General features: G+C 50.0%; 1 protein-coding gene across 8 annotated transcripts in view; it reads right to left on the bottom strand.

Moving 5' to 3' along the window:
* Positions 1-23108, bottom strand: part of CAPN8 (calpain 8) — a 103066-nt gene that overhangs the window by 33066 nt on the left and 46892 nt on the right. For 5 of the 8 annotated variants that reach the window (XR_015143583.1, XM_086345201.1, XM_086345203.1 and 2 more), the window contains 11 exons: positions 22488-22663; positions 18263-18274; positions 15126-15337; positions 13889-13925; positions 13520-13588; positions 10731-10788; positions 8745-8809; positions 4484-4552; positions 4000-4078; positions 3353-3469; positions 2045-2103 (listed from right to left, as the gene is read on the bottom strand). Coding sequence is in view for 5 of the 8 variants with exons in the window: in XM_086345201.1 (XP_086201327.1) it covers positions 2045-2103; positions 3353-3469; positions 4000-4078; positions 4484-4552; positions 8745-8809; positions 10731-10788; positions 13520-13588; positions 13889-13925; positions 15126-15337; positions 18263-18274; positions 22488-22663 (953 nt within the window). In the remaining 3 variants the exon portion in view is untranslated. Of the gene's footprint in view, positions 1-609; positions 894-2044; positions 2104-3352; positions 3470-3999; positions 4079-4483; positions 4681-8744; positions 8810-10730; positions 10789-13519; positions 13589-13888; positions 13926-15125; positions 15551-18262; positions 18275-22487; positions 22664-23108 lie in introns of those variants that run through there. The other 3 variants (XR_015143585.1, XM_086345202.1, XR_015143584.1) reach the window with 3 other exon arrangements.

The raw sequence follows: 23108 nt of genomic DNA, 5'->3' as shown, positions 1-23108 counted from the left end.
TCAGGCTTCTAGCCTCCAGAACTGTGAGAAAATAAATGTCTGTGTTTTATAAGCCACCTGGTCTCTGGTATTTGCTAGCACAGCCCAAATAGACTAAGACATTCATCTTCCTTTATACTTCATTTCCACAGTCAGTGCACGAGAGTCAGCTCCATCCCCAAGTGCCTATCAGGACGCTGGGCTATAGCATCTATTTTCTTACCAATAACAAAGATCCTCCTGTTTCACTGAGAGCAAAATTAACCTGAACCTCACCTCTCCTCAGGTAAGAATTCCCCGCAGCAAGAATTTTCCCTTCCTTTCCTTTCCCTCGGGCAATGCTGACTTGCAATGTAGCAATTTATCCATCTGCGAGTGAGGAAGAAAGAACTCCCCCCCTTGTAGCTCATCCCAGCACCTATCTCAGAAGGGTGGGGAGCAGCTCCTCTCCTGCAGGTGGTCCCCAGAGGTAGCTTAATCTGTAGCAGGCCTTTTCTTCAAGAAATCCACCCGCATTTCTCATCTTGCAGCAGCTTTGGGCCGGGTCATTTCTCAAGGACATCTTGTTTCCTAAAGCAGGAACACCCCAGAGCAAACCCCAGATTGTGTATCAATAGAGAAAGGCAGAAACCCTTTTGGCCCACAACTTTAATCAATTTCTGTCCCTCTGTGGTGCCCTGGGATCAGCGTAAATGCTGTTGAAAGAGATCTCAGACTCCCTGATTGCTCCGGTGAGACAGGCCAGGATTTCAGGAAACAATAAACAACAAGGAAGAGATGAAAAGTTAATGAATGCCCCCTTAAGGATGAAAGTTCACAAAACTGCAAAGAAGGGGAGAAAAGATGCAGGCAGGTTGTCATGGAGCATCACCGATGACCAAAACCCTGGGTCAGACCAACACACAGCACAGCCACTGCAAAAGAAGGAGATAGAAGTAAGCTCAGGGGTCCTCTGGGAGCTGGTGTGATTGCACCAGAGATGTTCTCCAGCCTCACATGGGTGTGACTTGCTCTAGCTCCTTCCCCAGGAAGTGCCTCACTCCATAAGAGGAAGCAAGGAAGCCCTTTGCTAAGTCACTGCTCCCCAGCCAGAGCCCCAAGGAAATATGACTTAGGAAAAGCTTGACTTCCACAAATTTCAGGTTCAACCCAATTGAGCCTAATGTGCTTCTAGGAAGGCCTTTCCTAGATCACTGGAAAGGGGTCAGCAACACTACTATTCTAGAGCAGAATAGAAGTGGTTGTACCCAGACAGCTAGGCAGGACCAGGAATAAGCTGGTGCTCTAGCTCTTCTGCCTGAGAAGCAGGTCGAGGGCAATGCCCTACTCCTGAATCCTCGGGACATGCCCATACCTGCATCTCCACAACCCAGTAAAGGCCTTGCTGCATAGGCTGCAGCCTTCCCCAGGGGAAGGGCTTGGTGTTCTCTGCATAAGATATTGTGGGCCTTGTACACAATAATTTACACCCATTTATTTTGCATCTACTCTTGTTGCTGTCCAATCACTCAGTCGTGTCCCACTCTTTTTGACCCCATGGACTGCAGCACGCCAGGCTTCCCTGTCCATCACCAACTCCCAGAGTTTGCTCAGATTCACGTCCATTGAGTTGGTGATACTATCCAACTATCTCATCCTCTGATGCCCCCTTCTCCTCCTGTCCTCAATCTTTCCCCACATCAGGGTCTTTTCCAATGAGCTGGCTCTTCCCATCAGGTGGCCAAAGTATTGGAACTTCAGCATCTACTCTACCTTGTTGCAATTTAATTCTTTGTTTCTGATTTCCTTCTATATGTCAATCAAAGACATTCTGCCTGAGAAGTTAGGCATTTTAAACTGTACCCACCACCCCCAATTTCATCCAAATTAATAAGAGCTTGCATCCTTGAAATGATCTGAGATATAATTGATGACAATCACATTCCTCCCAGAAATGCCTGCCACAGAACATGCATTGTTTCCACAAAGAAATAAGACAGGCCAGTGTGAATAAACAGCGCTTGGCAGCAATACCATCCAAGAATTTTCAAGTACCACGAACAAGCAGTTTACCAAAACGACTTACCTCAGCCAGAGAGAGCTGGACAATGCCATTCTGGTCCTTGTCCAGAAGTCTGAACAGTTCTAGAATGCCAGAGAAGGAATGAAGTCAGGTAAGGATGCTCCTGGACTTTGGAACAGCCGGAGAGCTGCCTCTGTCCACCCCACACCCACCTGACATCCTCCCTCCATCTCTGGCACCCTCTCCAGCTCCCACCTTGCTTCAGGGACCCCAGAAGGGTAGATCTGGATCCAATGCCCAGAGCAGTGAGCTTTTGGCAGCAGATGTCCGCTTGCCCAATTAGACAAACTTCCAGTTGTGAGCAGAGAAGTTCCTTTTGCCATCTGCACATTCAGAGCTCTAGAAACTTGCAATTCTTTTAACAGTGGGGGGGGGGCTGGGGTCATGGAACAGGGGTGGTTGCTCCATGTGTGGGTAATCCAGACACTAAGCTTCGCCTCTGGCTGCCTGACCTTTCCCCAAACTCCCTCCCTTAATAGGATATATTAGCATAAGCATGGGGCTTCCTAGATGGCTGGGTGGGTAAAGAATCTGCCTGTAATGCAGAAGATGAAGGTTTGATTCTTGCATCAAGAAGATCCCCTGGAGGAGGAAATGGCAACCCACTCCAGTATTCTCGCCTGAAAAGTCCCAAGGACAGAGGAGCCTGGTGGGCTACAGTCTGTGGAGTCGCAGAGTCAGACGCAACTGAGGGGCTAAGCACAGCATTACAGCATAAGCCCAAGCGGGCTGAAGACTATCCACAGCCTCCCAGAAAGGAGACCCCTATTCCCTCTCTGGGAGGTGATACCTGCTCTCAATATGATTCCCATAGATGCGAACAGATACCAAAAGCCATTTAAGGACCATTGCAGGACTCGTTCATTTGCTGCAGTGACTGCACACAATAGGTGCACAAAAATCTCCCAGAGAAGGCAACACCTTGGGCGTGGCCAGCTTGGACTTCCTCAGCCCCTTGTTTCTGCTGCCCCTCCCCCAAGGATGCCACAGTTACCTAAGCCTTTCTGGTTCTGCCTTCTGGCCCTGCCCCCTGCCCCTTCCTATACCTCGGGAGAAGTGGGATGGGTCAGGGTGGGGCTGGGGGGGCTCCCTTCGTGGATCAGATGGTAAAGAAACTGCCTGCAATGTAGGAGACCCCGGTCTGATCCCTGAGTTGGGAAGAACCCCTGGAGAAGAAATGGGCAACCCACTCCAGTATTTTTGCGTAGAAAATCCCATGGACAGAGGAGTATGGTGGGCTACAGTCCATGGGGTTGCAAAGAGTCGGACACGATTGAGGGACTAACACTTTCACTTGAGAGAGTGACTCACTGAAGAGGGTCTCCAGGCGGATCATACAGGCAATGAAGCTGTCAAAGTCCATGGTGAGTTTGCTGCATGCGTACCGCATGGCGATGGTCTGCTGGACCTGGTCACTGAGGGTGAAACCTGTGGGCAGAGGGGGGCCAGGGTCACAGATGGAATGAGGGGCTCAGTTCTATCTCCAACAGAACTCAGGGCTAACTCTGGCCTGATACTGCCCCCTTCAAAGGATTCCAGAGGATTCTGTAATCAAATCAGTTTCCTTTTAGAAAATCCTCAACAGGATGAACCTCCTCCTTGGTCCAAAAATAGGCCTGGAGCTCCAGCACTAACTTAGCTTTGCATCACATGGACCACAGCAAAAAAAACAGGGAAGGTGAAGGGACTGCCTCTCCTGCCCATCCCCTGCACAGCCCAGTCCTGTGATTCCTGTCACCTTCCCAGGAACAGGCAAAGTCCTTGGAAAAAGTCTAAAGAATCCAGCAACATTCCCTGCTCCCCAGTTAAGGAAGGTACTCAACACGTCTTTGTTATCACACTGACATCCAACATAAGGCAATTACCACTGATGGTCATTAGCAACCACCATCATATTAAGCACATTTACAATGAGCACATCCCAGTCTCGGGATCTTGCATTCAGGATGTGTCCTCACCTGCCTTCTTGAGGGCTGTCCTCATCTCGTGGGCATCAATAGTCCCCGAGTGGTTATGATCGGTCTCCCGAAAGATGTCCTAAAGCAGGAGAAAAATTCCAGGTGAAAACAGCTGTTTGCAGCCCCTGCAGAACCATCTCCCTCCACCCCCACTGCTTCCTCAACAGGCCAGGGACACCCTCAGAGGCTTCACTGATTCCTCCCAAGAAGTCTCCAGAACAAAAATAGGAGCTTGTGCTCAGAGCCAGTCTAGTCCTTGTGCTCTGTGAACAGTGGGACTTCCTCTAGCGGCACTGGCGCAGGGGCCTGCTTAGTCCTTCCCGGACAACGTGTCTGGGTCTGGTGTTCACTTTGACCATGATGAAGGATCTGGTCAGACCAGGGCAGGAAACTGATCAGGAATGGGTGTCAGCAAGGCGCTAGGAACACAACCGAGGAGAGTGACCAGAGCCCAGAGGATACCCAACAGGGGGAAAAGGGTTACCAGGTACTTTCCGATCTTCAGCCAGAGCGTCTTGAATTCCACCAGTTCCAGGGAGCCTGTCCCATTGCTCTAGGCGGGTTAAGGCCAACACGATCAAGCCCAGATTCCACATGCTTTATGGATCACATTCTCTGTGACCTTGCACAGTGAGTGTCTTAAGACCTCAGTGAACATCCATGTCTGCGGTTAGCAGGGCCCTGGGGGTCATGGTGGGAAGGATTGGTGGGAGACAAGTTCAAATAAAGATTAAAGAGTCAAACGCTCACAAAGGCCCTCGTTTGAGGTCAGGCATAGAGCTAGGGGCAAAGGGCAAGTCAGGAGCCTAAAGCCCTCCTACAATATCATTCATTTAGTGTCCAGCATCCTCATCATCGTGGGACATTGAAAGCGTGGAGCTAAGCAATCTGTAGTAAATTCCCTTCCAGATTTAAATGTCTGCCATTGATACTAGAGTTGACGGCAAAATGGTACCAGAAGAGTCAGGAGCATAGGACTGGGATTCCTGGCCACACACAGTCTACACGTATTTGGTGCTTTAAAGGGGCTCTGAGCTTCTCAACATTGATTCCCAGGGATCTTGAGACATGGTCCCAGCAGGACAGCTGGCTCAGCCAAAATGGGCCAGGGGTTCTGTGCGATCCTCTGTGTCCTGTGACTGCTGATTAAGCACTGGGCTAGACCTGGGGGGTGCTTTTGAACTGTTTGTGAAGCTCGGTCTCTTTGAAACTACCCTTTTCTCAGCCATTCCAATTAATCAATAGACACCAGCGTGTTATAACTCAGGTATTAAAATTCTGAAACAGACCATCATTCTCACCTCCTTCAACTAGCCAAACAAAAAGTCATGTTTGCACTCAAGACTGTAAACCTCACCCTTTAAGGAAGTCTGTGTCTTTTGTCTCCACAATCTATGCTGAGTGTTGGATGTAACCACAGCCTTCAAATCCTCACTAATATGTCTACCAACATGCCTGAGGATAGTAATCCACAAAGAGGGCTAATGCTATGGTCTAGCCAGTCCTGTGTATACTTGTATCTCATTTCAGCCTCACAAGACCACAGGAGCTACACTCCGTTATCCCATTTTCCAGGAGAAGACATGAGGTTCACAGTATTCAATAACTGTGGTGGGGCCAGAACTTGGATCTCCTGTCTGTTCCAAAGCCCTGTCTCAGAGCACCAACATATCCTCAATTCCAGACAGAGCTTCCCACTCCCAGGCCTTGTCCCAAATACCCTGAATCAGCATCTCCAGGAGTGAGACCCAGGCAACTGGATTTTTAAAACCCCATGATTTTTCAGCGATGATACATGCTACACTGGACCACATGTTAAACGATTCTATTAACATGAAAATATCCAGAATAGGCAAATCTATAGAGACAGCAAGCGGTAGTAGGGCAGAGGGTTTGGGGTTGTTGAGCGGAAAGGTGAGTTATGGCAAATATGGGTGCAGAGTTCCTTTTAGGGGTGATAAAAAGCTCTAAAATGGATGGTGGTGTTTGCACAACTCTGTGAATATACTAAAAAAAAAAAAAAAAAACATGAAATTGTACCTTTTAAATGGGTACATGGGATGGTATGTGAATTATGTCTCAATATCGATAGCTCAACAGGTAAAGAATCCACCTGCAATGCAGGAGACACAGGAGACATGGGTTCCATCCCTGAATCGGAAAGATCCCCTGGAAGAGGAAATCACTACCCACTCCAATATTCTTGCCTGAAAAAATCTCATGGACAGAGAAGCTTGGTGGGCTACAGTCCAAAGGGCTGCAGAGTCAGACGCCACTGAACGAGCAAAAACACGCAAAAAGCTACACAAGGTTCCATGGGGCTTCCCTTGTGGCTCAGATGGTAAAGAATCAGCCTGCAATGTGGAAGAACTGGGTTCGACCCCTGGGTTGGGAAGATCCCCTGGAGAAGAAAACAGCTACCCACTCCAGTATTCTGTACTGGAGAACTCCAGGAACTGTATAGTCCATGGGGTCGCAAAGTCAGACACAACTGAGCAACTTTCACCACAGGCAGTTCTGCTGTATAATCTGGTTCAAAACCACTGCCCCTCAAAGCATCCAAATGGTGAAACAGACACTCTTGAAGAATGGCTGAGTTACAGTCCTCCTAGAGCCATGAGAATGCAAACACCCCTGGGAACAATGTTTGAGGGACCACAAGGTCACCCTCAAATCTAAATGAAAGCTCATAGGCAAGTTTGAGAAGAATGACTCAGAAATCAAGGAACTGTTTGCAGAAAAGTGGATCAACAGTTAACAGTTCTTCATGGCCCATGGCTTCTTAAAGGTGGACCTCACTGAAGGACCACACTGGCCTCATAGAAGGCTGCAGGGCTGGACAGGCCCAGCATCTGAAACTCCGGGACCACAAGGATAGAACCAGCTCTCCACAGTTGACACTCCCTAGCAGAGGTCGGCACACTCAAGCCGGCCACCCAGGCCCTCTGTGCATGGCCACAGGGCAAGTACAACTCATTCCTCCCACCCCAGAGGTCGTCATATCTCATCACAGATGAAGCCCCCAGAGCTGAAGTACATTCTCCAAAGCTCCAGTTTTCAAAGAAATCGCCTTCACCAGCAGCACCGTGGGACCCGGTAACCTGGACCCACCCAAGATCAAGTTTCAAGGAAGGGGCGCCCTGCCCTTCCCCACTGTGCTGAAGGTGTTCCTTCCACCTGGAATGCCCTAACCTTCTCCGTTCCTCCCCAAATCCCTTTCTCATTCTTCAACATAGAACAAGGGTTAAATTAGGTCAGAGCAAACAAACAGGTTTTATCCTGTGTGATCAAATTCTCAACAATTGGTGTCAAGGCTGGGAGACAGAGACAGATGGAGATGGAGAGAGCCAGGGAGAGGAAGGAGATGAACCGAGCCCCGTGGGAGGAATGCCGTGATAAGTGGAGGGAAGGCCACAAATGCCATTTTTGCTATCTCTGAATTATTGATATGTATACACTATCACCCTTATGGCAGAAAGTGAAGAGGAACTAAAAAGCCTCTTGATGAAAGTGAAAGTGGAGAGTGAAAAAGTTGGCTTAAAGCTCAACATTCAGAAAACGAAGATCATGGCATCCGGTCCCACCACTTCATGGGAAATAGATGGGGAAACAGTGGAAACAGTGTCAGACTTTATTTTTCTGGGCTCCAAAATCACTACAGATGGTGACTGCAGCCATGAAATTAAAAGACGCTTACTCCTTGGAAGGAAAGTTATGACCAATCTAAGACAGCATATTCAAAAGCAGAGACATTACTTTGCCAACAAAGGTTCGTCTAGTCAAGACTATGGTTTTTCCTGTGGTCATGTATGGATGTGAGAGTTGGACTGTGAGGAAGGCTGAGCGCCGAAGAATTGATGCTTTTGAACTGTGGTGTTGGAGAAGACTCTTGAGAGTCCCTTGGACTGCAAGGAGATCCAACCAGTCCATTCTGAAGGAGATCAGCCCTGGGATTTCTTTGGAAGGAATGATGCTAAAGCTGAAACTCCAGTACTTTGGCCACCTCATTCGAAGAGTTGACTCATTGGAAAAGACTCTGATGCTGGGAGGGATTGGGGGCAGGAGGAGAAGGGGACAACAGAAGATGAGATGGCTGGATGGCATCACTGACTCGGTGGACATGAGTCTGAGTGAACTCCAGGAGTTGGTGATGGACACGGAGGCCTGGCGTGCTGCGATTCATGGGGTCACAAAGAGTCAGACACAACTGAGCAACTGATCTGATCTGATCTGATACACTATCATGTGCAAAACAGATAGCTGGTGGGAAGCTGCTGGATAGCACAGGGAGCTCAGCATGGTGCTCGGTGATGACCTAGAGGAGTGGGATCACGGTAGGGAAGAGGTTCAAAAGGGAGCGGATATATATGAAATTATGACTGATTCATGTTATTATACAGCAGAAACCAACACAACATTGGAAAGCAATTATGCTCCAATAAAAAAATTAAGTTCTTGGTGAAAATGAAAAAAAAAAATGTGAATCACCAAAAAAAAAAGAGGATCTTAAACAAGTCATTTAAACATGGCACACCTCAGTTTCTTCACCTGTAAAACAGAGAGCATCTCAGGCTTACTGAGGAGCAAAAATGAGATGACATTTTTCTTTCCAGCTCAGGCAGGGTACCTGCCATATGCTCAGAAAATGCTGGTTCCCTTCTTTCTCTTTCCCCTGCCTCCATCTCAGGTGGAGGAGTCGAGAAAACCAGGATCAAAGTAAAAATAATGTGACATTTAAAGGATACATCCATCAGGCTGATCATCTCTCTGCAAGTGTTGATGTCAAATCCATCAAATTTGATGTCTGTTCCTAAATATTTAAATAGAAAGGGGTGAGGGGAGTCAGGATCATTTGAAAGCACGGGAAATAATTGCCCTGGTAGGAGGCCACCAAAGACACCAGCCAGAGTACAGAGCCGAACGTGAGCGCCGCATAAACGAGTGAGCTTGGTTGGCGGGCTCCTGGGAAGAGGCCCCCTGGGGTCCCAGAGGTGGATGCTGGCCTCGGGGCTCGGTGTCAGAATCTCAGCTTTGCAACTCACAAGCCACGGACTTCAGCAAGCTAATATCTCTGAGCTGTGCTTTTCTGCTCCATCAATAAGAACAACAATAATACTTGCCCCCAAAGCTAACTGGTGATAAAATTAGATAATGTAAGTGAAGTTCTTAGCATGGTGCTTGGTCTATGACAAGGTCTTAATAAATCAGCTAACTTTTTATTGGTCAGGAATCGTTCGAAGCACTCTATTTTGTTTAGTCTCTACGTCAAGTCCAGCTCTTTTGAGACCCCTTGGGCTGCAGCCCAAGTGGCTCAGCAGAAAAGAATCTGCCTGCAATGCAGGAGTCTCAGGAGATGTGGGTTTGATACCCGGATTGGAAAGATGGAAAGAGGGCATGATAACACACTCCAGTAGTCCTGCCTGGAGAATACCATGGATGGAGGAGCCTGTGTCTATAGGATCACAAAGAGTCAGACACGACTGAAGTGACTTAGCACGCATGCATGGACTGCAGCGCTCCAGGCTTCACCGTCCATGGAATTTCCCAGCCAAGAATACTGGAGTGGCTTGCCATTCCCTTCTCCAGGGGATCTTCCCGACCCAGGGGTCAAAGCTGCGTCTCCTGCGTTGGCAGGTGGATTCTTTACAACTGAGCCACCAGGGAAGCCCTCTAAGAACTGTACCCCATGTGGTAAATACCTTCATACCCATTTTATAGATAAGGAAACAGAGGCCCAGAGAGGTTAAATAATTTGCTCAAGATCACAGAACCCAGGCAGAGCTGGGATCTAAACACAGGCCATCTGGCTCCACAGCCCAAGCTTTTAACCACAACACACAGCCTCTCAAACAGTAACTGTTAATGTTACTGCTAAATTGCAGGCATCTCTGGGATCTACAGCCATCCCTGGCTCCGTGCTCAACTTGTTCACACCTGAAAACCAAGGCAGGAAGACGCCAAAGACCCTGCAGCCCTCTCCACTTCCCTGGACTCCTTCTCTGCCAGGCGGGAGGAATAGCTGGAGCAGAGGGTGGGGAGGGCCTCCAGGCATGGGCTCTCAACCCCAGGGAAGTGCTCAGCCCAGGGTGGGCTCATATCCGGCCTTGCCCTTGTGTCCTTCATGCTCGGACCCTTTCTGGCTGCCATGGGTGAACATACCCATCACTCAACCAGCCAGAAGCCTTAACCTGGCCCATCCTCGGGCTGGGCAAGAAACCAGCTCCATGGATCTGCAGTTCATAGGGGAGGAACATGCTTTTTCTCAGCCTGGGTGCAATTTGATCCTCTGCCAGCCCTCAGGACTTTAGCTAAAGTCTGAAGACCGAGAACTGTCATGATCGAGGACAGGCAGAATCCTCCCCTCCACACGCCTTCCCCAGAGGTGCACTACAGAACAGGATTTTCAAGCTGCATAGCTTCCACAGTACCAACTTATTAATTTTGTGGGAGAATTTCATTTAAGTCACTCTAAGCCCAATTTCTTTCCCGCCAAGACTCAGGACTCTTTGCTGTAGGGCCGACTGGCCCCAGCATCAGCCCCGCTCTCACCCTGCCCACCACCCCTCTGCTCCAGCCTCTCCCACCTGCCAGACATTCTCGGTACAGATGGAATCAGGGCCCTGGTCCCCATCTGCGGTGCCCCTGACCCAGTGCCCGCCCCCACGCTCACTGGCTCCCAACATTTCTCTTAGGCTCCCAGACTTCCTGAAAAGGCCCCATCAAGAACTTACGTTTGGAAAACACTTCATTCAGAGCTGTCCTGAGTTCATTGGCCCTGATCTCAGAATCCTAGAAAGAGGAATCCAAATGCAAAGCATGTCACACCTTAATGAGTGTTTCAAGACACAAAATTAACGTAGATTCAGACACCAGGTCCACTGACCCTATGATTTTTAAAAGGTTATGACAGCTTTAAAAAAAAATCGAATTCACAGCTTCTCTGGGGCCCCCATAGCCCAGTGAGAAGTGTATATTAATGGCGTGAGCAGGGTACACTCATAGCAGAAGGCTGCACCCAGGGTCTACTGCCTTTCTCAGACTTGTCCAACCCGAGACCAAGACGGGGCAAGAAGCAGTAAAGGAGCTAGTGTTGAGGGCCACATGCCTGGGGTGGAGCATCCGCAAAACCTCACAACAGGACTGTCCTCGTGTTAGGGTGAAGGGAGCTGTGACTTTGTAAACTGCTGAACACCATATGGGCTTCCCTGGTAACTCAGTAAAGAATTTACCTGCAATGCAGGAGACCCAGGTTCAATCCCTGGCTCAGGAAGATCCCCTGGAGAAGGCAACTCACTCCAGTATTCTTGCCCTGGAAATCCCATGGACAGAGGAGCCTGGAGAGCTATAGTCAATGGGGTCGCAAGGGTTGAACATGACTTAGCGACCAAACCACCACCAAATGCCATATACCTTTACCATGTAATTGCCATTTGCCTGCAATATAATTGCTGGAGTTCACAGTCGCCAGTGGCAGAACTGGGATTCGAAACCTAAGTCTGTCTCACTCCAAAGCACTTGCTTTCCCCATTGCATCTGTGGGAGCTGCTATTTCACATAAAGCCCACCTCATCCCGGAAGTAGAGATCTGGGGGACTAGGGTTTTTCACCCGCACGGGGTGGGGGATAAACACTGAGCCTCAGGATTACTGGTCCCTTAACAACCAGCTGAAGGACAGACCTCAGGCAGGATGCCGAATGAAGCTCAGAGACAGTGAGGCTTAGAGAAGGGGCCCCAGGCTAAACTCTGGGTTCCAGTTGTAACCCCCACCCCCACAACTTATTCGCCATGGGACCTTAGCCAAGTCACTTCCCCTGGTGAGGTGTGGTCTTAACACTTGTCTGCACGGGGCCCCATTTCTCCCCTCTTCCACCAGCCAGGCCCAGGCTGCTCAACTGGAAATAAGCAAGGTGGGAGCTGTGAGCTTGCCTGTGAGTGCAGCTGGCCTCATTCAGGCACAGAACGGTCAGTCTCAATAATAAGACCTGGGGACATCCTGAAAAGCCTCCAGGCCAGGAATGGGCTGTTGAGACCTTGATTGTCCTTCACAAGGCCTCATGCCCCAGCCAGCTCCTTAACCTCTCTGGGCCCGACCCTGCACCAGGAGAACAGCGACAGTGACTGATATTGCCCCACCAGGCAAGAGAGAAAAGATAAGGTACATGAAGAACTACACAAATAGGAGCTTTCATTTTGTTATCAGTCTTGATGTTCCAAATAAAATATGGTCCCTTGGAAGCTAAGGCAACAAGGTTTTGTTAGCAAAAACATTGGTCTAAGTGTCTGTCTTGAACATAAATTGCCTCAATTTTGCAAAGACTTCTTTAATGGCTATATAAAGGAATTGTGTTCCCAGGTTTTATTTTCTGCAAAGGATTTTAATGTATTTTCTTCTACTCCGTCCTTAAGTCTATAAAGTGGCTCAGAGCTTTCCAGGGATGGAGAGCATTGTTTTTCTCCTTCTGTTACAGAATGAATGTTTGCATCTCCAAAATTTGTATGTTGAAATCCAACCCCCAATGTTAAAGTATAGGAGGAGGGACCTTTGGGAGGTGATTAGGTCATGAGGGTGGAGCCCTCATGAGTGGAATTAGTGCCTTTACAAAAGGGACCCCAGATGGATTCCTAATCCTCTTTCTGCCACAAGAGACAGTGAGACGTGAGTCCACAAGTTAGAAGACAGCCCTCCCCAGAATCTGACCAGGCCAACACCCTGATCTCAGACTGCTAGCCTCCAGCACTGTGAGAAATAAATTTCTGTTGTTCAAACGCTTCCCAGTCTGCAGTACCTTGTTATAGCAGTCCAAGATGATGGACGCCTTTCCAGGCCCTCTGGCAAACCTATTATCCTTCAAAGAGCAGTGCATTCACTGTATTTATGGGGCCAGTTGTGACACTTGGAGTCTTGAGTCTGCTCTGACTTACAGCCCCTCAGGACCGGAATCACAATAAGCCAAGTCAGCAGGACGGGGCGGGAAGGAGCAGTGGGCACACCAGCTCCACAAGCCCTGGAGCGGCGCTGGCACCTGGGCCAAGCTTGACTTCCACAAGCCCAGTTCCGCCCGTGTCCCTGGGGGCAGGCGAGGCAGCAGGACAGGAAGCACTTAGCCCAGGTCTGGTTGACTGAGCTGCCGGCCACCTGGGCTGGGCGATTCCTCTCATCTCTGAAGGATGTAGGGAAGTTTTGCCTTCTGGTTTTCTAGTCAGGGTTCTGATCCACCAGGGTCAGTTTACACACAGAAAGGCTTTTGGAAGGACCTGGAGATTCAAATTTTCTACTTTCTCAAAATGCAAGACGACACAGCAAGAAAAGTGGCCGAGGTCAGTCCCACAGTCCTCTCACCAGCAGTGTAGGAAAGACCTCAGGCTTCAGACAGGAAGAGGCAACAGACAGGCCTGGGAGGCCTGAGACCTGTGGCCCTTGCTACGCAAGGAGATGCAAAGGACAAAAGACTCAGGTGACCTGAGATTTCTCGAACACTCTCCTGCCTGTGTGGGAGCTCGTGTTCGCCCTCTACTCACCTTCCCGGCAAACTTCTCAAACAGGCTCCTCAGCTGGCCATCTTCTTGCTCCACCTCGCTGGGTCGAGGCTAAAAGGCAGGGCAGTTACAAAGTTAAGATGGGACTCACTGAGAAAAATGAAAGATGAAGATTTAAAATTCATTCATGCATCATTCACTACATCTGTTGTGAGTCTGTTGTGTGCTGGGCACTAGGTGGGGACGGGGGTGCATGGTGACAAACAGGAGGGGTCCAAGATCCTGGCCCCAGGAGTTTCCCATCCAGCCAGGCAGGCTCAGGGGTCAAGGGGATTCCTAGGCAATCAATAAGAAGCCCCAAATGACTGCTACATGTCAGTGTCAGAGCTTGGCATTTTAAAGGTGGCATACCTCATGTGGGTTTCCAACTACCACATCCCCAATTTCCCTGAAACACAGAAAAAGGAAATAGCAAACATGGATAAGTATTAACAAAACATATAGCTAATGGCTAGGTTCTTTCAGGAAGTCTGTGACCCAGCTGAGGGACCAGCTTCCCAACACACGACCTGGTTCCTACTTTCACCAAACTGCATAAACTGAACCAGGATCCCTCCCTTCAAGTCTCCAACTCCCACCCCACCCTGAGTTTTTCACCAGAGACAAGAGCTGCCAAGTTCAGTGGGCCCTTCGTGGAATCTAGAATGTTCACCCTGGAGGACCACTCTTCTGGGGAATTCTCTCCCCATCTTTCCTAGTTACTAATATCATCTTCCCAGCTATGTGAATCCCTGCTGAAATGGTATCTGGGGAATGAGTCACCAAGCCCACAACCCACGAGTCCATGCATACATGTACATGGTATGTGGTGCAATGTGTGTGAGGGGAGGGGGGTATGGGGGGGCGATACTATGTGTTAAGTGTGTGTACGTGGTATTTGTGTGTGTGTGGTTCTATGTGTACATAGGTGTGTGGTATATGTGATGTGTGTATGTACAGAAAGTATATCAGGTGTGTGTATGGCATGTATGTCTGGTATATATATGTAAGGGACATGCGGTCTGCACGTATGTATGGTATGTGTGTATATGCGCATGGTGTGTGTGTAGCATGTGTGGTGTGTCTGTAATGTGTTGGTATGCAGGTGCACAGTATATGGGATGTGTGTGGCATGTGTGTGTGGTGTGTGTATGTGAGATGTGCGTGCATTGGATATGTGTGGTGTGTGATATGTGTGTGTGGTATGTGTATGTGATGTGTGTGTGCATGGTACATGCAGCATGTGCATGAGTGTGTGGTGTGTGTATGTAGAGTATGAGTGTGTGGTGTGTAAGAGAAGTGTAAGAGAAGAGGCAGTGTCTCACCCAGCTCCTCCTCTATGTGGCGCCCATCCCTGCTGGGAGGAAAATGCTTTCACCCAGCTGTACTGATGCCCTCTCTTGATCTTTTTAGAAGGAAAACTCTCCCCGTCCTACAGACCAACGCGGAGGGGCAGGAGCGGGCCCCCCTAATGAAGAACCCTTGCAGGGGCAACAGATTTCCTCCGGAGGCTGGGGGTGGGTCCCACACACCGACGGCGCCCTGCACCCTCGCGGGGCCAGGTCCCTCTGCGGCCCCCGCTACCAGCCCGCAGGGAAAGGACACGCACAGGGCCTTGGCCTTCTTCTCCGAGAACACCCTCAGGCAGAAGTCGCCGTCCTGGAAGGGCTCGAAGGTGGCCGGCACCACCACGTACTCCCCGGGGGGCAGCTGCACGCGCGCGGAGACTTCGCGCAGGTTGACGTAGGTGCTGGAGCGGGCGGCAGGCGGGCGGCCCAGGAAGAAGTCCCGGCCCAGGTGCGCGTCCGTGTGACTCTCCAGCTGCGCAGAGCAACGTCAGGGTCAGTGTCTGCCCACATCCTGGAAGATGAGGGCCGCGGAGCTGGGCTCTATTGCGTTGGTTTTGGGCTCGCTGATCTTTAACCCTGGGCTGAGAATCCTGGGTGTTCACTGGAAGGACTGATGTTGAAGCTGAAACTCCAATACTTTGGCCACCTGATGCGAAGAGCTGACTCATTTGAAAAGACCCTGATGCTGGGAAAGATTGAGGGCAGGAGGAGAAGCGGACGACAGAGGATGAGATGGTTGGATGGCATCACCGACTCAATGGAGATGAGTTTGAGTAAACTCCAGGAGTTGGTGATGGACAGGAAGGCCTGGCGTGCTGCGGTTCATGGGGTGGCAAAGAGTGGGACAGGACTGAGCAACTGAACTGACTGACTGAGAATCCATAGGCCTTGGACTCTGCAAACTCACCCTGTGTCCATCAGCAGGTGTATTCTGAACACCTTCTGGGTGCCCGGCCCGGTCGAGGCACTGACCTTGACTACACGACCTTGGCCTGACCCCTTGCCCTCTTCCCAGCTAAATAAAGGTTCGTCAACAGGGTCTCCATTGTGTGCTTGGCTTCTCTCTGGATATTTGTCCTTGTGAATCACCCCTCATTGAATCCAACAGACTCTTTCTCTGCATCTATACCTGGGGAGTGGCTCTGAGCTACCCAGTACAGGCCTGTGGCTTTAATCCCAGTTCTCAAGCATCAGCAGCCAGTAGGGCCTGTTCATCTTTATCTGGCTGGGAAAATTGCCCTGCCAGGTAACCAGGGCGTTAGGCTGGACGGTCAGGGAGGCAGACAGAGGGGGCGGCCACAGCCAGACCGCCCTTGGTGCCTTGGCTCTCATCTGAGGGAAAAGATGCTCCCATGACCCACTTGTTTGTTGGAGGGAGGCGGAGGCTAGGAGTGATGACACTAGCTAATTAGTGGCTGCAGAGTGCTTCGAAAACATAGGTGCTCATGTTATTACTGCTGTAATTAAGCCTCCCCTTAGCACTGTATTTTATGATCAATCTTCATCAAGATACTTGTGGCAGAGGGCAGGTGCTGGTAAGCTACAAGGGCAGTGACTTCTGTGTGACCCGGAGTTGGATTGCCCACCCCAGAGTCACAGTGTCCACTCATGGTCACCAGAGCCTCTTTAGATCCCAGGTCTGCTAAACAAAGAAGGAAGGCAGGGCCACCAGCCCCCACTGCCCTGGTCAGGACTCCACAGGACCCACCAGCGAGTGCCTGATGACCTGGCTGCAAGGGCAGCCACAGCCTTGGGATCCCTCCCTGAAAATTTTTATACTCTGGGGGCATGCCAGCAAGGTGTTGGCCAAGACTAAGCATTACTGGGCTAAAAGTCATTCTTGCCATCCCTGATGACAGCAATCAGCAGGGGGAGGTACCAGTAATGTAGAAGTGGGGGTGGGGGTTGTGTTGGGAAAAAGGCAAATTGAGTTCTAGTAAGAACCGAGGGCTGGGACAGAGTACAGAAGCCTCATTCGAGAGGCCAGAGTGAGAGGTGGAGAACACAGAGGCAGGAGCTGGCACCCCTCCGTCTTACTGGAGACTCCACACACACGTGCTCCAGGCCCCCGGCTCTCGCACCTCCCCGTGGCCTGGCCCAGCCACCAGTGTGTGGGCCCAGGACCAGCATGGGCAGCTCTGGGGGATTCATTGGAGACGCAAGTTCTTGAGCCCCACGCCAGACCTACAGACTCAGAGATTCTGGGGTGGGGGGCAGCGGGCTAATGCTTTCACAAACCCCCAGGGGCTTCTGAGCAGTGGTTTGGAACCACTGACCAAAGATTCCACAGCACTTGGGGATCACGGGATCCACAGAGTCACACAGAGGGCACAGGGAAACTCTGCAGGTAGAGGCTCCTCCGGGCATGCAGAGGGGCCTTTCCCAGGAACCGGCCATTTCTGATGGGAATCGCCACCCATCAGACTTAACACAAGTCTGAGTTTATTTACTTTTGAGTGGTGACAAGGGCTTGCCTTGAATCATCCATACCCGCTTTCTGTCACCACCATAACCAATAATATGCATTTGGGAGTCAGTGGGCAGGGTATATCAGTGGTCAGCACCTTTGGAACAACGCATGGGCTGGAGCCTGTGAACTTGGGCTTCACTGGCACATGCTACCAGGTGGCCAAGGTTGAGAACCCGGGGGGTAGGGGTAAGCACAGCAGGCAAACGTATTTCTACATAACTAGAATAACAGACTGGCTGGGGGAACTCCAAACAGAAGCATTTCCTAACCTCAGCTGCACACGGGAATCACCGCAGAGGTTCTGCTATAATTGCTCGGGCATGAGATGTCCAAGAGTTCCCTGGTGTCCCCAGCGTGCAGCCGAGGAGAGGCCTGCCGGGTTGGGATGAGCTGGGGCCTGACTGGGTACCATCTGTGTGGACAAGGCACTCTTATAAGTGTGCCCTGCTAGCCCCTGCCCATGAGGCCACTGGCACTGCTGGCTGAGGTCTGGGACGGCAACAGGAAACCCCAGCGGTAAGTAAGACCTTGATGATGTTTCTCTCAAACCCAGCTGTAAATCACTGAGGAGCACGGGAACAGCCAGGAGCCAAAAAGATAAAACTGGTGCTTCCTTTTCTTATCAGACATGAGGGCGTTTATTCCTGTTAGCTAGATAAACAGGAGCCTGAGTGAGCTACAGTCATCCTGTTTGGATCAGAGCACCAGGCACACGGGGGCAAAGGTTACCACTGTGCCCTTCTTGGAGGGTGGGTCCCAAGTATCTTTACCAGGTCTCAAGGTTACCAGCTCACCAGATCCTGTAGAGTTGGTTTGTGGGAGAGCCAGCTTCCATCAGAGGAAGCTGATGTCGCCAGGTGCCTATCCGTAGAGGCTGCCCAGCTGTTCCTTACCAAAGAGGGGACATCTCCATCAGCGTGAACATACCTCTTTGGGTATCTACAGGGAAGGAGAAAAGAGCAGGTCACCCAAGGGTTCCTCACCCCTCCCCTTGTGCCTTTTTGTCCCTCCCCACATCTAGCGCAGACTGTGCAGTCCTGGGCCACTGGGAGGAAGCCTGTGCTAAAGTGAGAGACTCATCAGCATTTCTGAACCTGGAAAGTCATTGGTGAATAGCAAGACCATCTGTAGACTACTGAGCCCTAGAAATCTGAAAGAAAGAAAAAAAAAAGGAGTTCTACTTAATTTTCTTGTTGTATAATCTACCAGGATCCCAAATGTTTTAAGAGTAATAGCCTTGGGGTTTACATGAGAACTAACATCTTACAGGCCTACAGACCTGGCCTCCAGATCAAGGGCTTGTCCAGAAGAGGGTGTCACTCAAGTCAAGACATAATTTAATCACATTAACAACAGGGATTGGTCCAGAAAGAGGCTCGTGACCCAAGTCAAGTCCATCAGAGACTTCTCTATGATTTTCAAATTGGAACTAAGGGAAGAAGGCTCTTCTTTTATGTGGACAACATTAGGGAGATTGTGCAGAAAGCTAGACCGGGAGGATGGCATTGACACCAGAGGGCAGATGTGGAGAGAAAGGGTCCTGAGAGCACGCAAGTCCCTTGTCCCAAGCATTCCTGTCGTTCTCTGGGTTTGCTTACATGAACTGGTAGATTCCTTTTCGCTAGTCTGTGTGCGTGCTTAATCACTCAGCTGTGACCAACTCTTTGCAACCCCATAGACTGTAGCCCACCAGACTCCTCTGTCCATAGGGATTCTCCAGGCAAGAATACTGGAGTGCGTTGCCATGCCCTCCTCCAGGGGATCTTCCCAACCCAGAGATCGAACCCAGGGCTCCTGAATTGCGGGTGGATTCTTTACCATCTGAGCCACCAGGGTAGCCCTAGAATACTGGAGTGGGTAGCCTATCCCTCCTCCAAGGGATCTTACCAACCCAGGGCTCAAACCCAGGTCTCCTGCTTTGCAGGAGGTTTCTTTACCAGCTGAGCTACCAGGGAAGCCCCTAGTCTAGTTGGGTCTATTATTTGCAACTGGAAACTATAATGCCCACAGGAAATCTCGGATGCAGAGTGGGAGGCCCCATGTGCCCAGATAGAGAAGAAGGTTCAACCCCCAACTTTGCCCCTGCCACACAGGCTGTTTAGACCAGAAGAGCAGGAAGGGCATTGTTTGTGGCTTAGGTCTGTGGGCAACTGCCAACACTGAAGGAAAAAAAGGAAATTTGGATCAGCTGGCATCCTCACTCTGGAGCCCCCGTTTATAATCAGCAGCAGAGGTGGAAAAGTCTGGGGCCACTGTCACTCCTCTGACTTTGCGTCTAAAGCTGAGTCGCATGCAGAGGCCCTGGCTGTCCGGGAGAGCAGAGGTCCTCAGGGGACTGCCTCGTAGTACCTGTCTAACTGCTTTCACCACCCCCTCAGCAGGGACTCCCTTAACCACTTCAGAGGTCTTTCCATTTAACCCGCCCACCGCCTGGGGCAATATGCTCTGAATCCACAGCCAAGAGTCCCTGGACAGGATCTGAGCCATCCAGCTAGCCAGGCAGCATCCAGGCAGGAGACAAGGCCAGCCTCGCCCAGTGATGGATGAAAAGGGACAGTCACCTTTGAAACGTAGGATCCTGAATGCAAATGACAGGCCTGCCTGGCAGGAGCCTGTTGTCACCACAGGAAGATAATAGGGGAGAGAATGGAGGCCAGACAAGCAGGGCTCTTTAGCCTTCGGGGCTTTCTGGCTGCTTCTCAATCAGTGTCAAGTTTCCAACCTCAAGCCAGACTCCAGTTTACAGACAGTTAAAGCCAGAAAGGGGAGGACAGGAGGGGTTGCTTCCCAAGTGGCGCTAGCAGTAAAGAACCCACCTGCCAATGCAGGAGACATAAGAGATGAGGGTTCAATTCCTGCATCAGGAAGATCGCCTGGAGAAGGAAATGGCAACCCACTCCAGTCTTCTTGCCTTGAGAATCTCACGGACAGAGGTGCCTAGTGGGCTACAGTCCATGGGGGTTGCAAAGAGTCGGACACGACTCAGTAGCTAATACTTTCAAAGCCAGAGGAGGCAGTTCCAAGGGTCAGAGAACAGTACCCCCTACAACCCCTGCATTCCCTTTGTCCAACACCAGGTCCTTTGAACAAGCCCAGACACTGCCTCCACCCTCAGACACTGCCTCCACCCTCAGACATCCCTACAGCGCTGCACATGCCCTCATCCTAACCCTAAACTTTGTGTTCACAGGTGTCATGCTCTAGATTAGAAGGCTCTGGCTATAAGCAGGTCCACGGATCACATACATGGTGTTATTTTAAAAGCAGCTATAAACTGATGTCTGAAAAACTGACATGCTGTATATATTATTTATGAGAGCAAATGCCATGCCCACAAAGCTATTTCCGTGTGTTAGCTCACATTCCAAAGAAAGAAAGCTTTTCTGATCCTGTTATAGTTGGTAGAGCCTGTGGATGACAGCTGGTGGCCACAGTCCCCATTGCAGCCCACCCTTCGGCCATACCTGCCTACTGCTCGCTCTCTAAAACTGTCGCTTTCTCTCCTGCTGTCAAGAAGCACATGCTGTCCCCTGTGGCTGGAAAGTTCTCCCTCATTCATCTTTGAAATCCAGCTCATTTTTTGATGCCCTGATCAAAGTCTTCTCCACGAAGCTATCCCTCTGTGAGGAGACCTCAGCCCACAGTGTAGGTCCTCATCATAGCAGATCTGACCACCCTGCAGTTAGTGGTGTGTGTGTGGTTTTCCCCTTGAGATTATGAGCACCTTGAGGGCAATAACCTTGTGCTATTCCTCTGCATCTCAGCCTTCAGCAAGGCACCTGGTGGATACACACTAAAGATGGGTTGAATTGATATGCACGGGGTAAGTGCTTCCTCAGTTTTGATAAAGAATCTGCCTGCAATGTGGGGAACCTGGGTTCAACCCCTGGGTCAGGAAGATCCCCTGGAGAAGGGAATGGCAACCCTCTCCAGTATTCTTGCCTGAAGAATTCCATGGACAGAGGAGCCTGGCAGGCTACAGTCCATGGGATCACAAAGAGTCGGACGTGACCGAGTGACTAACACTTTCACTTTCTATAAAAAAAGAATCTGGTTGGGTGCTACTTACATTCTAGGTGGAGGTGGAAGGGCTAAGCTGGAATAGAATTGGAGCTTATTTATTTGAAATTCTTTTCTCCAGCCATCAAACAGCAATTATTTTTCAATTCCCCATTTCTCCAACACAAAATACACACACCCTAAACTCTAAAGCCCTAAATTCCTAAATAAGAGAAAGAAAGGGGCTGGAAGTTGTATGCGCTTAATAGTCACAGTTTTCCTTACTGGTTTCTTATTATAATACTTCTTTTTCATGCAGTAATTTATACTGAGGTGTTGGGCCTCCAGCCAGCTCTTGGTCCTTCTGATTAGAATTGTATTTTCAAAAAAAAAAAAAAAGAATTGTATTTTCCCCAAGAAATTCATTTTTAACAAAATTCTATAAAAACAACCACCATGAATCCCTCCAGAATTCGTTATAGAAAGTCTTTGCCTGTATTAAAAAGTGGATTCCAATTTGATCCTGGCTAGGCTTATCAAGACCCAGAGGTCTTGCTCGAACGTATCTGTGAGGCTGTGAAATCTATACTGAGGTGGTTACCAGGGCAAACTGGGGTATTAAGCCAGGCACTGCAGCCTGGGCCAAGAGCCAGCTATGACCTTCAGTCCAGAGATACCAGAACTGAAAATGACCTGTGGCTCCTTTTACCCCAGCCTGGTGTGTCCCAGCAAGTGTCTTGGGGTTACCCCGAGAGGAGGGTGTTTGTCTTTGGCTCCCATAACAATCTTCCCTTTCCCTACTCTGTGATGTCCTCAAACTCCTGTGTCACCTTCTTGGCTCCTGTACCCTGAGAAGCCTATACCTGGAAAAAGTCTAATAAGTGTGTTTACACTGAATAGGCAATGACAGGGAAAAGTTTAATGAATTACACATCTCGATGTTAATAATAGAGATTTAAGCCAAAGGAATGAATATCTAATTGTGAAATTGAGGCCTCAGTAAGGCCATTGAGAGAAGCATTTTAGGGGAGCAAGGAGAACGCTTGATTAGGAACAGCCAAACAAAAAGAAAGATGCACTTCAACTGCTGGCCAAAATATTCCGACCAAAGACATTAGGTGTGCCATGATGGCTGACCCCAGCTGCGGAGTACCTTGTAGACAGCATAGCCGATGCTGAGCATGCCCTGTCCCATCCTCTTCTGTCGCCGGCGATTCTTCTGCATCAGCCCCAGCAGTACCGTGCAGCAGGGTTCACTGACGCCCTCCTCCTGGTGATCATCCACCTCGTCCAAATGGATTTTGAACTGGGGATTGGTCCAGTAAGTGGCTGGAAGTCACCCAGGAGACGGTGGTTCCCCACAAGGCAGGTGAGGAGATCAGGAAGAACAGAATGAAAGGGAGGAACGTGATCATCCCCAGAAAGCATAACTCTGGCCAAACTGTGCCAGGTAAGCTGGCCTCAGCAAGACTGCTTTCCAAGGTCGTCGGCATTTCCTCCTATCTCCCTACCCTCCCCGCATACCAGCACACACACACCCCCAGCATGTGCAAACTTTGCACTTGTCCATTTCATCAACCAGGGGCCCTGGGTGCTTGACTGGGATATTCAAGGTCCCGATGTCCCAGGGCTACACAAGGTCCCTCTGGGGAAGGCCAAGTCTTCCTGGGGAAATGGTTAACATCTCCTTGTTCCCAGCTCCTGGCCTGTGAAGATGAACCCAACTCCTGGAGGAAGGAGGTGTCTGGGGAACAAGCAGGTCTCTGGCTCAGAT

This window comes from Bos grunniens, chromosome 16 (assembly GCF_055505025.1).
Source record: "Bos grunniens cultivar Pamir isolate PY7600 chromosome 16, Bosgru_T2T1.0, whole genome shotgun sequence".
NCBI classification, from domain to species: Eukaryota; Metazoa; Chordata; class Mammalia; order Artiodactyla; family Bovidae; genus Bos; species Bos grunniens.
Note: the sequence above shows the minus strand (reverse complement) of the source record. Positions and strands in the feature narration are given on the sequence as shown.